The sequence below is a fragment of the Varanus komodoensis genome, unplaced genomic scaffold, assembly GCF_004798865.1.
Source record: "Varanus komodoensis strain SLA01 unplaced genomic scaffold, ASM479886v1 scaffold2, whole genome shotgun sequence".
NCBI lineage: Eukaryota > Metazoa > Chordata > Lepidosauria > Squamata > Varanidae > Varanus > Varanus komodoensis.
In genome coordinates this window covers 66267695-66283743 of record NW_025335568.1, presented here as the reverse complement: position 1 = coordinate 66283743, position 16049 = coordinate 66267695, and the positions used below count along the sequence as shown (strand labels likewise).

Sequence of the window (16049 nt, the reverse complement as noted above, 5' to 3'; positions counted from 1 at the left end):
TATAGTAATCAGTTGGATGAAGGCCAGTAAACTCAATCCAGAAAAGAGTGCAGTGTTGTCAAAGAAGTTTCATCAACTTGCTCAATCTAATTGTTCTGAGGATTCTGCTTCCTCTAAAGGATCCATTTCTGGGCCTACTTCAAAGTGCTTCTGTTAACCTGGCCGCAAGCCATTTAGGGTTTCCTTTTGTTGTCTGAAATTTTGTTTTCTCCCTTGTACACCTGATAGCACACCATGATTATCTAAAACAGTTGTTCTCCAGGAACCCCCACCAAAGGAAATGAGGTGGGTGACCACTAAAAAGACGGTTTTTTCTGTTGTGGCACCCCACTTGCCTGCTGCCTAAATTGGGAAGAGGGAGGTTGAGCCAAATGAAGACCTTTCCAGGCATTTTAGTTTTTCATTTCCTGTTTTACATCTGGTGCTGTATTTTAGATCTTAGGTTTCATTTGGTGCTTATTTTATACTGTACTTTTAAACATTTATCATTTACCTTCCAGAGAGCTTCAGCTATTGGACAATATTGAAATGTAATAAATAACCAATGAATGATTTAGGGCAAATAATAATTAAGCATTTTCCAGGTCATTCCTATGGCCAGGAGACAAATTCCTTGTTTGAAAATCTTTTGTGCTGACTGGATCATGCCCCTAATAATTATTTTTGCATCTTGAGCTATTTTAGACTATAAATTCAAGAGAGAATTCTTTCAGCCTCTTCTATTGAAATCTGTTTGATATCAAAGATTCCTAACTTTTGGCTGAATGATATGCTAAGATTCTTCTTGTTGCCTTTGAACTCTTGATGTATTACAATTTTGTCTTCCCATAAAAACTTGTATGCTCCTGTCTGCATTTTTTTTCTGCCTTAGACTATCATAGAACTCTCTGAAGAACGAGATTCGCTTCATTTTTTACCTCATGCATCAGCAGCACAGTCACCTTGTGGTTCTCCAGGAATGAAACGCACTGAAAGCAGACAACACTTGTCTGTGGAGCTAGCAGATGCCAAAGCAAAAATCAGGAGGCTTAGGCAAGAGCTGTAAGTACACAGTGAAGACCAGGAGGTTACACTAATGAACTCAATGGGCCTTCAGGGGAAGCAGAGCCATCCTAGGATGGAAGAAAACCCTTTCTATGATCCCCTTAGGTTAAGTTATTAGTACATGTCTTGTATACAGTGCATAGGCTTATATGCATTGCTATATACGTTTTATTAATTGATTTCTGTTGTTGTCAGTTTGTACCCAGCCATATCCATGTATGTTAACTGTTTTATGCTGTTTTATGCTCATACACTTGGATTTTTATCCCGTAAGATCAGCCTTATGGTTATTAATGCCTATGCTAGCCTTGAACTGATCATGGTATATCTATAAAAGCTTCTAGGAAAGGCACCCTTATCTGATGGGTGGTAGAAATAATTTTTTGCAGTGTGACCTGCAGAGCTGTTGTTCCCATTTCAGCCCAACAACAAACTTTCAGAATTTGTGTAATATTGCTACTTGTTCTAGGCTGAAGAGACCCATTTGAAATCTCAGTTGGTTCTGACCCACAGTCCTACACATTAAGTGCTTTGAACACTAGAAGCTATGAAGGATTATTATGTATTACCAATTTCAAGACTTACTCAGCCATCATGGTGCCTATTATTCAGCAGTGTTGCAAATGAACCAGCAGAAGCACCAACATACACTGGAGTGCCAATGCTGTGAGGAAAAAAATCAGTATTGAGTTAGACACTGAATTACTCAGTAGACTAAGGTATTATGAGTCTTCTACTGCAGCCCCCAGTTAAAGGCTTAACTGTATGCCATGTACCTACCTGGAACATCCTGGACAAATGATGGTATGCATAACCTCTCCAGTCATGCTTAAAATTCAGAGGCTTCACTTTGGCTAATGGGTTTCATTGTTGGTCTTGTATTCAACAGCAGCAATGACCATCTGGGTAAGCTCTGACAGTCTTCATCACATACTGAGACAGGATAGAGAAGCATGATCAAGGAGTATTTATGGTATACCTGTGATGAACAGCAAGAACAGTGTATTCCTTACAAGATAGTTTTGACTAAATCATCTAAAACTAGTAGAGATAATTGTTGGCTCTATTCAGCTACCTTTCTGACCCAGGACTGCACACAAAGTAATAAATTTTAGTCATCATGAGCACTGGAATACAATAAGAGAAACAGATCTTATTTTCTGATGACTATATTATTACATGTCTATTGAAATGAGTCTGCTCAAGAAATTCTGTAAACAGCTGCACTAGGAAAATTAATTCAAATTGCTGTTATTAATTTGACTGACAGTTAATAGCTTAAACAGTGAACATGGGTGCATTCTGTGCAATTAAAGCAATCCCATTACAGTTCAGCTGAACAGCACATTTGGAAGTATGTATAATGTTGAGAACATTTTACAATGCATTCAATTTATTTACTTTTTTTTTTGTTAGGCATTAAGTGACAAATATCTTTTAAAGATTAGCAGTATAGTCTTATCCATAACTATTCCATAGTAATTCCCATTGAGTTCTATGACTCTTGCTTCTGGCAAGTGCATATAAATTTTCAGCCTTAGTTACTGGTATCTGTTAATTCTATACACATAAATTATGCTTCACTTAAAATTGCTGACAAGAGACTAAGTAGATAGAAATAAAAATCAACACTTTTTGTATAGTGGCATTCACATTTTAAGATAGATGTTTTAATTAACTCAAGCTTCAGTATAATGTACATTTTACAATAACTGAGTGAAACAGTTTAACTGTTGACTATTTCACTGCTTTATGCCACTTTTTTGCTACTGAAAAATAAAAGCAATTTTGACTGAAATTTCCCACATTCCTTTTCAGATTCAAATGAGATCATTAAAATCTCTTGCATAAACCTATGATCTTAGTTGTTGTGAACATCTTTCTGGTTCATTAGTTCTAGCTCCATAATTCAGTCTATAATCTTGAAAGTTGGTCAATGTGTGGGTGAGACAGTTGTATTTAAATCACTTTATCACAATATTAATTTTGGAAGACAATACTGTTGCTCTTAATACTAACATGCAGTTGTAGATCCTACTGTTTTTGTGTTTCAGGCTCAGTGAGGAATGATGCTTTTTCCTTTTAATTTCTAGCTTTGCTCATTGTGGCTCACATTTATGAAAGGGGAAGGGCTAGTTTGATTAGTCCAGTATTATTGCCTTTTGTGACTGGGAGTAGAGAGAAATCACAGGGTCCAAGTACAACACCTTAAAAAAAGCAACCCCAGGGATGCAATCCCAATTCCTCAGGAGTTAATACCTTTATTTCAGATGATTTAGGTGTGCTTCAGTAATTTTCTCCCATGAGATCAGGGATAACAAGAAAGAAGCAGAGAACCTGTAATAATAAATGCAATGGGATTCTCCTACCATTTTCTTTCCCATTGCATCCCCCTGCACTCCCTTAAAAGGAACTGTAAGAAAGGCCTAGGATATAATTGAGAAACTGTTGTGAGAGGAGACTATTGCCAAGAATCAGGCACAGTCAGATTATTCAAATTGCCAGTACCTTCTCTTGGGCCATTCTCCCACCTCACCCCTGGTATCTCACTATATTTCCCCTGCCTTTTGGGCATTCCCTGACTCTTAAATTCTTGTGATGGGTAATTCAGGAGAGTGGTGAAGAGGCAGTGAAAAAAATCGCACTGCATGAGCAGCTCTACTTGTGTGAATTCTGAATGCAACCAAATGTGCCTCATTGCTTTTTAACTTACGAGGATTCTTGAAGTACTTCAGTGATATTTGTTTCATGAAAACAAAAGGGTTGAGTTAAGACACAATTATTTTGTATTCTGAAACTTCTGTTGTGCAATTTGCATCTGTGTATATGCTTTCTTAATTTGATTGTGATATGCAATTTAAATGTGATTTTCTCATCTTGGATGGTTGAGGTACTACATTTTAATTATGATGTACTGTTACTGAATTTACTATATAAATGCTCATAATAAACTGGATTGTTATTGGGTGATATTAAAACTGATGTCCACATAGAAACAGAATATTTCTTTACCCATCCTTCGATGTTAATTATGGTGGATGAGAGTCTACATCATGTGTATGATCAGTAGGCAAAGGAAAGCATATATAATATGATCTTGGTCTGCAGTTGCCAACATTTTAATCAACCTCTATGCTTGCAGTTTGTTCTGCAGGAATCAGAGGAAATGTCTGATTGCATGCAGGGTGTATATATTATATTACCTTTAATTCTTGAAGATTATAGGCAAAACAAAAACAAAACAAAACTGTATCATGTAGGAGTCTTTGAACACTTGGTACGGAGAATGTCTGAATCTATAAAGAAGATTCAATGAGACCAGGCAGATTCTGCTTAAATGGTAGTACACCTGTAGGGGGAATTGTCCAGAGTGCTGAACTTAAAGGTGAATTGACAAGAAAGCTGATGTACACTGTACTTCTGAACCAAAACACTTGGTCAGCCTGTAGGACTATAACTTTTGTGTGAGGAACTAACTATACCATCTGTAAATTCATGAGCTTCATTACCATGTAAAAGGTGGGGGAGGGAAACAGCTGCCCTTTACGAGGACAATGATAGGGGAGCAGAGATGTGGGCAGTGCATAAGCTTTTCACCTGTTGTTCGCTCTAATTATCTCTGCCCCTAGTTGAACACCAAATTCCAAATTTTTCTGACCTGGTGGGAAAAGGGCAGGAACTATGGGAGCAGACCAGGGACTATTGGAGGCACTAGTTTAGAGTAGGGAGACTTAAGCACTCTTTTATAACTTGCTAGTTCATGGTTATCACTTCCAAAAGCCTTTTGCCTTTCTTTTAAGATGATATAGGTATGCAAAGTTTATTCACCTCTGAGCAATGAAGGGTATATTATTTCTTGTAGTTCTGTCATTGCTATTTTTGTTTTGTAATATAAAATAGTTTTATGTTTTTAAATTTCTTTCTCTTTAAGTGAGGAGAAGACTGAACAGTTGCTGGACTGTAAACAAGAACTGGAACAAATTGAAATTGAATTCAAGAGACTACAGCAAGAGGTTTGCAAATACGAGATCACTTCTCAGGCTTTATACTTAGAGCAAGTGTACCTGTCCATATCTAATCAGTTTAAACATGATATTTACTCCAAACAAGGACTAAAAGTTTGCAACTAAATATTGGCCAGAGAATCTTTCTGAAGTGTCTCTTCAACATAATGGAAACAACCAACCAAATTCACTCAGGGGCTTCTTCTGATAAATGCAATTTAAGAGTCAGTAGACAAGGGTCTGTGCTGATTCTCTCCACATGCAAATCACTTTCCACATTCTACCCATCTTTTTGTGTTATAATTGATACAATATGTGTAGTATAATTTATAATGGTCCAAAGATTTGAACCACAGAGAGGCAGTTCAAAACATTTAAAGGAAATATTTATTCAGGAAAATACATTATTGCATGTATCTGCATTTACTCTAGCAACATTTACTCTAATTCTCTCTAGATGGTAAATAGGAATTAGGGGGTCTTTCTATGTTCATTTTGTATAGAACAAAATCAGACCTAATAATATCTGTCACAAAACAGAACATATCTATGAAACTGGGCAGTACAGACAACCCAGACATCTCTCTTATTGAGGGAAGAATTATTTCAATCGTGGACATAACTTTGAATTTTATCATATTTGCATAAATATAAAAGAGATGTCCATAGCTAAAATCAAATATTTATCTTAATTTTCTGTTACGTTGTCAGGAAATGAATGCATCAGAAACATAATGTAGAGATGAGGTGAGACCCTTCAGACACATATGAAACAAAACCAACAGTAATAGTTGTTTATATGGAGGTTTTTACAGAGACATTTACAAGAACATGCTGTTGTGTTGCTGTCAGTGAGATTTCATACAGGGCTTCACATAATCTTTTATTGCTTCTTTTGCTATTCAGGATAATTTATATATTTTAATCCTTCCATTAATTTCCCCAACTTCCATGAACACTTAACCCTAGAGTTACTCGATGTTGACATAAGGTGCCTTATTTCTGCAGAATCTTAACTTAAAATGCAATTCTGATTTGTTTCCTAGAACATGAATTTGCTTTCAGATGCCCGTTCTGCTAGGGTTTATCGGGATGAACTTGACGCTCTTAGAGAGAAGGCAATCCGAGTGGACAAACTTGAAAGTGAAGTCAACCGATATAAAGAGAGGCTACATGATATCGAATTCTACAAGGCTAGAGTAGAGGTGAGTAGGAATTTAAACATCAGTTCCATACAGAGCATATTAGGGGGGTTTGGATGAGTTTGCTGCTGTTGGGATAGAATTATGCGCTTGTGTTGCTCTTGTTCTATCATTTAAAAACATATGTAACAGAAGAAGAAATACATTTGGCATTGTGAAGATTCTTTGTTTCACCTTAAGATATTCCAAAATAAATAACACTTGAGCTATAATCATCTGCTTAAAAGCAAATATGAGAGATCTGATAACTGACTCTGTTGACTGGGATCAGATGTCTGTTTCCACCCCTCAACAGGGATTGTGCAGTCAAAAATTGTTTGCTTCAGTTCATTAAACTTGATCTTTTAACATGTTCTAGAGCAAATAAACTTTCACGTTGTTGTCACTATTCAAATATACTAGCTGCTTTCCTTTGAATATCTGAAATCAACAAGGAGAATTCCTTGTATCATGGATTCCTCACTTAAATTACATAGAAGAACACAACTGGGACAGGCTGGAGTGGGTCTAAAAATTGTGTATCAAACTAACAATGGCAACAGATCATAAGTTCCAACACTCCAGCAAGTATATATTTGCTCCACTGCTTGACATCATTGTCAGGTCCTATCTTCCTGCAATACAGCCGATGTTCTTACCATTAGGGATTTTAGTTCTTAAATTTAAAATATACTTCTGTAGGATGCAAAGTGGTTTCTGGGGGTTATATCTAGTGAGGATGATCTGCTAGCAGGAAGGAGGTCAACAAATTTCCCTTACTCCTGCAGCCACCAAATGTTGGAGGACTCTGTGGGGCAGATTTGGGGACTGCAGGGGGGAGAAGAGAATGGGCATGGCCTGTTTCATGAGTAGAATTTCTACCCCATAAGTGTTAAGTTCCAGTCCTTAAATCAGTTTGATGTAGCTAGTATTTCATACATTGCCATAATTTTTGTAACCTAACTCTGTTAAAATTTATATAGAACACAACCATGTTTTTCTTTATTCTTTTTGTTCAGTGCATGTTCTGTTGATCATCAATTTCATATTTCTTTCTGGTTCTTGTAGGAGCTAAAAGAAGATAATCAAGTATTGTTGGAAACTAAGACAATGTTGGAAGATCAGTTGGAAGGAACCCGAGCCCGTTCTGATAAATTACATGAATTGGAAAAGGAGAATCTACAGTTAAAGGCTAAACTGCATGATATGGAGATGGTGAGCATACAGGATGAGACCTCAGATGTGTAGGTTTATAAAACAGAATTCATTATTGTGAATTTGCTAATCTGGCTGCTGTTGATTTAAATTTGTATATTCATATTCTTTGAATTGAATGACTTTCACTGTAAGCAGCTTTGGATATTTTAATAGAGATGTGGCACATGCATATTTTAAATATTGATATTTACAATATTCCTCTGTTACACGTTGAAAGTATGGTCATTGCAAAATTCACTATTTGATAGAACAAAGTTTTGTTTTTGTTTTGTTACTTCTGAAATTGACTGGCTTTCAAATTGGGAGGGCTCTGCCCCAAGCTATATTTTATTGGGTGAAAATGCAATATAAAGCAGAAAAAATAAAGCTGCTATATATTACATAATATGTCAAATGCATTTAAAAAATATTTTATTGGAAACTGAACAAGTTTCCATTTGGCTTATATGTTTTAATTTCAATTTAATTCTTTCTTTTCAAATAGCAAATAATGAGCCAGGAAGCTTTTCTGTATCCATCTAGCACTGAACTGACTGGCCACAGTTCTCAAGGGATTCAAAGAAGTTTTTTCCCCATACTTGGAAATGCCAGGAATTGAACATGGCATTTTTGGATGAAAAAGATGTGTTCTAGCAGTGAGCAATGGCAATCCCCCTAAACTCACCTTCACATAATTGTTAAAATAGTCGGTTTTATGATTTTCAAGAGCAATATAGTGGCATAAGTATTTACATTTGATAATTGGATTGTATGTACGTTAAGTTTAGATAAATCATTTTGTGATGCTGACACTAGTCACCAATCACTAACAGATTTGAAGATGGAGTCGGTAAAATTTTGCAAAACATTGGTTACTGAAATCTGTTTGGGCTTCTTTGAGAAGTTATAAAGAAAAGTTTTGTGTACACAATATTTAAGGAACGTGATATGGATCGGAAGAAAATTGAAGAACTTATGGAGGAAAATATGACACTAGAAATGGCTCAGAAACAGAGCATGGATGAATCGCTGCATCTGGGCTGGGAACTTGAACAAATAAATAGATCATCTGAAATTTCAGAAGGTAAATAAAGTTTTACTACTACACTATTTGGTTGGGAAAGAGGCAGCTGAGTGATTCAGATACTCCATGAGATTTTTCAAATGTATATAAATTGTTGTTGGAGCACCCAACCTCATTCATAGGTAGAGCTCCTACTCCCATGTAACCATTAATAGTAGCATATTTTTCAAGTATGGAAATAGCATTGAATGTGTCTGTAGCTGATCTCATGGGTTTTGATCTTGTTGCAATTCTAGACCTCCCCAGTGTCATGAGGCAGAGTTCTGCTCTGGAGTAAGCACACTACTCCAGGACTCCTTTACCAATAGACTTCATTGTTACATGCCTCTGAGTTCACCCAGAGTGACATGTTGAGCCCTCTTTATTATCAATCATTCCCTTGCTTTTTATAACCCCTTTTGCATCTCACTCCTGAGGGCAGAGCACTGTGAAATTGTGCCTGCCTTCATTCTTCCCATTTTTCATTCAGTTGAACCTCCTGTCAGTGCTGTCGCCTGGCAACTGGTGTCACCTCTTCATGAGGAAGGGCTTCCATGTCTGACAAACTACCAATTTCCCTTTTCTACTCCCCTGCTGTGAGTTGTGTCCAGCCTTCAGCTCCACCTCCCTTCCACAAATTGGTAGACAGGCTCCCATCAGCCCAGACTGTCAACCCCTTGACTTCTGCGTATTCTTTGTCTTAACCATGCTAGATTTTGTTCCTGTTTGCAGTTTGAAACCTCAGGACTAAAGTTTAAAGTAGGTTGATTGCACTACATTAAGATCACTAATATTTGTGACTTGAGAGCTGTTTGAATTTCTGGACTTTTTTTTTTTTTTTTTTTTTTTTTTTTTTTTTTTTGCTAATCACAAAATTGTGCTTTTGTTCTTCTTGGTCAACATGGTTAGTGCCAAATGCTGTGAATTTTTGGAACTAGGCCAGCTGTCTGTCAAAGTAATTATTCTAGAGTTTTTGGTATTTATAGCCACCTTTTTATTCAATAGTGTATTACAGGAACCTAAAGAATTAGGCTTGGTCTGGCCCTATTAGAAATTATCCATAGGGCACAGGTTAAATCTAAATCATAAAAAATTCCTACAGATGTGAGTAGTAAACTTTTACATTTTTTTCCCTTTTATTCTGATAGTGCCACGAAAATCACTTGGTCATGAAGTGAATGAACTGACATCAAGTCGGTTACTGAAACTAGAAATGGAAAACCAAAGTTTGTTAAAGACTGTGGAAGAACTGCAAAATGCAATGGAATCTGCAGAAGGCAGTAATTCAAAAATACTGAAAATGGAAAAGGAAAACCAAAGACTAAGTAAAAAGGTATCCATGATTACACATTTTTAAATTAAGATGTTATATGCTAGTGCATAATTCACAAATGGAAATTTTCTGAAACAACTTTAAAATTGCTACATGCTTTTAATTGTAAATTTCATTTTGCCCTCACTGTCTTATCCTCCAGTGCAAAAAATCTAACATGTATGATGCTGCAGAAATTCATTTGCTTATTCAATTGTCAAGCAATGTTTGAGATAAAGCAAATGTGACTGTTCACATTCACAAACACACACACTTTCTCAAACACGTTGCATCTTACAGGTTCTGACAAATTTCAGTCCATCTTTCAGTCCAATATAATGTAATAGCAATAGGAGTTCTAATACAAAGAGTTGGTCTACTCTTTGAGATATCTTCAATAAAAGCATTTGAGAGCTCTTGTAAGATTTGCCTGATTAGTGTTTAATTGAAACCTTCCTTCCTTCCTTTCTTCCTATACTGCCCTGTAGCCAAAGCGCTCTGAGTGTTTTTCATTAGCATCAACATATATTTGCATGAGTAAATATAATGGAACCTTTAAAACTCAGCCTCATTGACACTTCAGTGTGCTGTTCTTAACTCTGTAAATTCTATTGTTACATTATTTCAGATGGAAGTTTGAGTAAAAGAACAAGTAACCAAACCTCCTCTCTAAGTGAACTATGTACACTCAAATGTAAAATATGATTAATTATTTTTAGTTTGTGTTTCTCTCTAGGTGGAAGGACTTGAGAATGAACTTGCTGAAGAGAAGCAAAGTCTTCAGAACAGTCAGAATCTTAGCAAAGATCTGATGAAAGAAAAAGCACAGCTTGAAAAAACAATTGAGACTCTGAGAGAAAATTCGGAGAGACAGGTAATACAAAGACCTTTGTAGAGATGGTCAAGACTCACATTTTAGAATTTAATTTGTGTGGGTTGTATCAAATTGTGTTACCCTACTGACAGAAGACTCTTTGATGCAGCAGAGATTTCCTTGAGAGCGTGTGTATGTGGTGTGCAGTGGTGGGGATTTTCATGTATGCCTATTGCAGGCTTCTGTGTCACCTCCAATACTATTTTAAGGGTCTCTGAGTCTAGATTTAGTGGAGGCCTGTGGCTGCAGAGGGAGATAAGATTCAACAAAAATCCTTTGCACTCACAGGGGTCTGTGGAATCAGAAAGTCTTTCATTGGGGGTGGAATGAAAGACTGTTTTGATGGTCTCTACTATGGTAATGATGGCCCATTTTTCCCATTGCCATTTTCATATGAAGTTTAAATTTCATCTGTATGTGTTTCTTTATGCTTTCTTTTCTAAAATTGTCTAAGTATCATGTGGATGGGTCACATCTATGCTTTTGGAAGGATCTAACCAGACAGGAAAGCAATATATATACCCAGTGTAAAAAAATTCCCATCCTTTAAATCTCATGTAGTGTGTTTTTCTGCCCACCACACATTCTTCCTCAGTAAGTGCACAAAATATTCAATATTTAGTAAACAAAATTAAAAATGTAATCCAGTTCAACCTTATATGTAGATTAAATATATCATAAGTTTCCCCAATAGCTGCAAAATATTGGAAATGAACTATTTGTTTAGGAGGAAATTAAATTAACCACACATTGTATTTTAAGTACTATAATGACTTTCAAACACATTGAAAGCTTTATGTGGAAATTATTTTACTGGAATATTTGTGAAACAACAGCAGATGCTTCTTTGTGGTGTTTGTTTATATTTAACAAAAAACAATTACACCTGAAAGAACATACTGTTTTTAGGTTATATACTCACTGAAGTAACTTGTACCTGTAGCAGTTGCAGTTTAGAATCAAAAATTGTAGAGCTGGAAAGGACCACAAGGCCAGTTAGTCCATCTCTCTGCTCAGTGTAGGAGTCCAGGTAAAAGGATCCATAACAGATGGCTGTCCAGCTGCATTTTGAATGCCTCCAGTGTGGGAGAGCCCACATTCTCCCTAGGCAATTGGGTCAATAGTTGTATTGCTCTAAAAGTTTCCTGATTGCTCTAACAATCAGGAAACTTTTCCTGAAGTTCAACTGGAATGTGGCTTTCTGAAACCTGAGTCCATTATGCCATGTTCTGCATCCTGGGATGATCGAGAATTGATCCTAGCCCCCTTCTGCCAATGTCTCAGGTTCTTTAAGTGTCCTATCATATCTCCTCTCAGTCTTCTCAAGGCTAAACATGCCTAATTATTTCAGTTTCTTCTCATAGGGCTTTGTTTCCCATCCCCTAATTTTATTCGTTGGTCTTCTCAGAATCTTTTCTCATTGTGTTGTAAGCCGCCCCGAGGCTTCGGCAAGGGGCGGCATATAAATATTATTATTATTATTATTATTATTATTATTATTATTATTATTGTTATTAATCTCCCTCTTTCTTAAACTGTGGTGCCCAGAACTGAATGCTGCAGTTCAAGATGAGGCCTAGCTAGTGCTTAAGAGAGGAGAGCTGCTACTACTAATAAAATCTGCAAAATTAATGTCAAAAATCCATGGTTGCCCTTAAGCTGTGGAGCCTCTTTGCTTGGAGCATTGTTGAGCCAAGTAGCCCACATCTTATAACTATGAATTTGGTTTCTATTTCCTTGGTGCATAGCTTGGCATGTGTCCCAAATTTGATAAGCATTCCCTGCATTTTTTCATCCAGATCATTAATTAAAATGTTAACGAGCGCTGGGCCCAGGACTGAACTCTTTGGTGCCGCCTTTGTTACCTCTCTACAGTTTGAGAAGTGTCCATTGATAAGCACTCTGTGAGTCCAATCCTGAGTCCAATCCAATCCTGTAGCTAACTGCAGATCCACCTAATAATTGTTCCATCTAGCCCACTGTTAGCTAGTTTTCTAATCAGGATATCATGACTTTCTTGTGCTGAGATAACTATACCACCTTTTTTGCACTGATTCCATTTCAGCTTCAGAAAAATCTAATTCAGAACAAGTTGAACATTATGTTTCACTAAAGGATGAATCTTTGTCTTTGGGCATAGGATGGGGAACTTGGGCAGGAGGGTTCTGCTTCTTAGGATCCCATGGTTAGCTATCAGGTTGGCCACTGTGCGAACAGACTGCTAGACCATGTGACCCCTTGGTTTGATCCAGGGTGGCTCTTCTTATGTTCAAATAGTAATCACTGTCTTGGTAGCAGTTTTCCCTCAGTGTATTACACAATGTTAGCAATAGAGGGCAAATATATCATGTATAAGTTTGACCCAGAGCATGCCAGACACCCTGCATTGTACCCAGGAACCTTATTTTTCCAGTCCCCCAGAGTCAACTGAGCACTAGGGTTTGTTAGTGCTTGCCTTAGAAGAATAAATTAAAGAAGATTATATCCTATATTTAGCTCATCTAATATGATTGATTGTGGTAGAACAATGCAATCAACTACAGATAAAGGGCATGGAAAAATTTTGTATAGAAAAATACAATGCTGAAAAAATTTATTTTTGGAAAAGTTTCTGTCCTATATCATTGTATGTACTTTATTTAGCCTTCTTCATGAGCAAACAGATACCCTCATTAGGATTTTGTTTTCCTGGAGGAGACAATGGTTTTGGAAGGGGAAGAAAAGACTAACTTTACTTAGTAGAATGAGCCACTCTGTTCAGGAAAATTGTTGGCGGACTCACCTAGAGACTTCACTAGAGCTGTGCCCTAGGTTTGTAAGAATAGGCCTTCTCTATAACCTAGGGTAGCTTGATTTCTTTCTCTAGGGGGAAACTTTTGTTTCACTTGGTGCTATAAAATGTTGGGTAACACAAATAATTCTTAGCCGTGCAGCCATGTGGTTCACTTGCCAGCAGTTTAGCCTTCCAAACTTAGCGGTTCTTCAAAAGCATCCCTGTGTGGTGGTATAAGTACTCAGATGAGAACTTCCGTATTTTCTGGAATGCCTGCCCACCCAGTTTTTGAAAGTGGGCTAAAATTTGGATTGAATCTGTGATGAGACAGATCTGTGATAACTTAATCAGGTATCAAAGACTCAGTTTTACAGTTCAGATGTGCATACTATTGTACCTTTTAGTTAACTCTTACAAGATGTTTGGTGTCTAAATAGGTCTGATAGTGATTTAAACTTTGCTTTCTATTTTCAATTAATTAGGTTAAAATACTGGAACAGGAGAATGAACACTTGAATCAAACAGTAGCTTCCCTCAGGCAGCGGTCACAAATCAGTGCTGAAGCAAGAGTTAAAGATATTGAAAAGGAAAATAAAATTCTTCATGAATCTATCAAAGAGACAAGCAGTAAATTAAATAAGCTAGAATTTGAAAAGAAGCAAATGAAAAAAGAGTTAGAACTTCATAAAGAGAAGGGAGAAAGAGCAGATGAACTGGAGAAAGAAGTTCATCATCTTGAAAAAGAAAATGAACTATTACAGAAAAAAATTACCAACTTAAAGATTACATGTGAAAAAATAGATGCTTTGGAACAAGAGAACTCTAGTCTAGATGTTGAAAACAGAAAGCTGAAAAAAGCTTTAGACAGCCTGAAAAATCTCAGCTTTCAACTGGAGTCCTTAGAAAAAGAGAATGCACAACTTGATGAAGAAAATTTAGAGCTCAGAAGAACAGTTGAATCTTTGAAGAGTAACAATATCAAGGTAGCTCAGTTAGAGTTAGAAAATAAAGAACTGGAAAGTGAGAAAGGTCAGCTTCAGAAGAGTCTGGAGCTTATGAAAACATCTTTTAAGAAGACTGAACGCTTAGAAGTGAGTTATCAGGGTTTGGATACTGAAAACCAAAGGCTACAGAAAGCCCTAGAAAACAGCAACAGAAAGATCCAGCATCTGGAAAGTGAACTACAAGATCTAGAGACGGAAAACCAAGCTCTGCAAAAAAATTTGGAACAACTCAAAATCTCTAGTAAACGCTTGGAAAAATTAGAAAAGGAGAATAAGCTTTTGGAGCAAGAAACCTCTCAGTTGGAAAAAGACAAGAAGCAGCTAGAAAAAGAAAACAAGAGGCTTCGACAACAAGCAGATATTAAGGATAGCACGTTAGAAGAAAATAATGTAAAAATTGGTCACCTGGAAAATGAGAACAAGTCACTCATTAAGGAAATTGCTATATGTAAAGAAGCTTCTGTTCGACTGAAAGAAATTGAAAAGGAGAATAAAGAGCTTGTAAAAAGAGCCACCATTGACAAGAAAACACTTGTTACGTTGAGAGAGGTAATGTTCCCTATAGTATAATGCTCTATTATTATCTAACTGAAATATATAGATAATTTATCAGTTGCAGAAAATAATAGAGGGTGAAATCCAATGTTCTTTGTTGTTGTCTCTGTGCATCACGCGTATGGGTGTGGCGCCTGCATAGTGCCTCATTTGGGAAGATTTCTTTAGCCTAGCCTAGAACATTCCACAGGAGCCCCACCCCCTTCCCCTCATATAAATAGGTGGGCTTCCACCATTCTCTCAGTTCACTTTCAACTGCTGTTTGCGAGTGCATTGGATTCTCAAGCATTCATTGTTCCCCTTTTTTACTTCAGAACTTTTTGAAATTTTATTTCCTACTCTCACAATCTACCCTTACTATCGACCTTTTACCAATCTCTCAATCTTCTCAAGCCTTCCTTTCAGCCTCTATCTATAATCTTCAAATCCCCTTCCCCCCACCTTCTTATCTCCTCACATGTTTTTAAAGCCGCTATCATCTTTCCTTCTCTTCAGTCTCCTTTTTTCTTCTTGCTTGATGTCTCTTAGCCAGCCGGCCTTTAGAAGGTGCAACAGTTGTGGCCTCCGAATGCCTTCTACTGACAGCCACTCATTATGCCTATTTCGTTTAGGCAAGGAGCTCCATGTCAATAAATGCCAACATAGTCAGGCATTTACAAAGCAGGCTCACATAAATAGAGCTGGCAGATTAAGGATGGAGATGTGGGAACACGCTCTCAGAACCATGTGTGATGTGGCAGATGAAAGAGGGCAGGGCACTTCCTCCTTGAAAGAGGTATCAAAGAAACACCCTTCCACCAGAACTTCAGCCAAAGCCAAACCAACTGCTGCCCATTCCAAGCATCCTACAGATCTGGAGTTCCCCAAGAAGCGAAAGGAAAAAAGGAAGCACCTTGAACCTGAGAGTGCAGGAACGGTAAAAAAGCTGTGCAAAGTCAAAAAACATACCAGTCAGAACAGTGCTCTCCAACCATCCTGGAACATCTTAGACTTCCATCCAAATAGGTGTCTCCAGTACCATAATCAGTACCAAGATTCTCTC

The 16049-nt window shown here is 37.1% G+C and overlaps 1 protein-coding gene across 9 annotated transcripts in view; it reads left to right on the top strand.

Moving 5' to 3' along the window:
• CCDC88A (coiled-coil domain containing 88A) overlaps window positions 1-16049 on the top strand; it is a 110063-nt gene that overhangs the window by 36780 nt on the left and 57234 nt on the right. For all 9 annotated transcript variants that reach the window (XM_044429638.1, XM_044429637.1, XM_044429636.1 and 6 more), the window contains exons 8-15: window positions 872-1041; window positions 4976-5057; window positions 6095-6253; window positions 7298-7444; window positions 8366-8510; window positions 9638-9822; window positions 10538-10675; window positions 13931-15001. In XM_044429638.1, coding sequence (XP_044285573.1) covers window positions 872-1041; window positions 4976-5057; window positions 6095-6253; window positions 7298-7444; window positions 8366-8510; window positions 9638-9822; window positions 10538-10675; window positions 13931-15001 — 2097 coding nt within the window. The remainder of the gene's footprint in view (window positions 1-871; window positions 1042-4975; window positions 5058-6094; window positions 6254-7297; window positions 7445-8365; window positions 8511-9637; window positions 9823-10537; window positions 10676-13930; window positions 15002-16049) is intronic.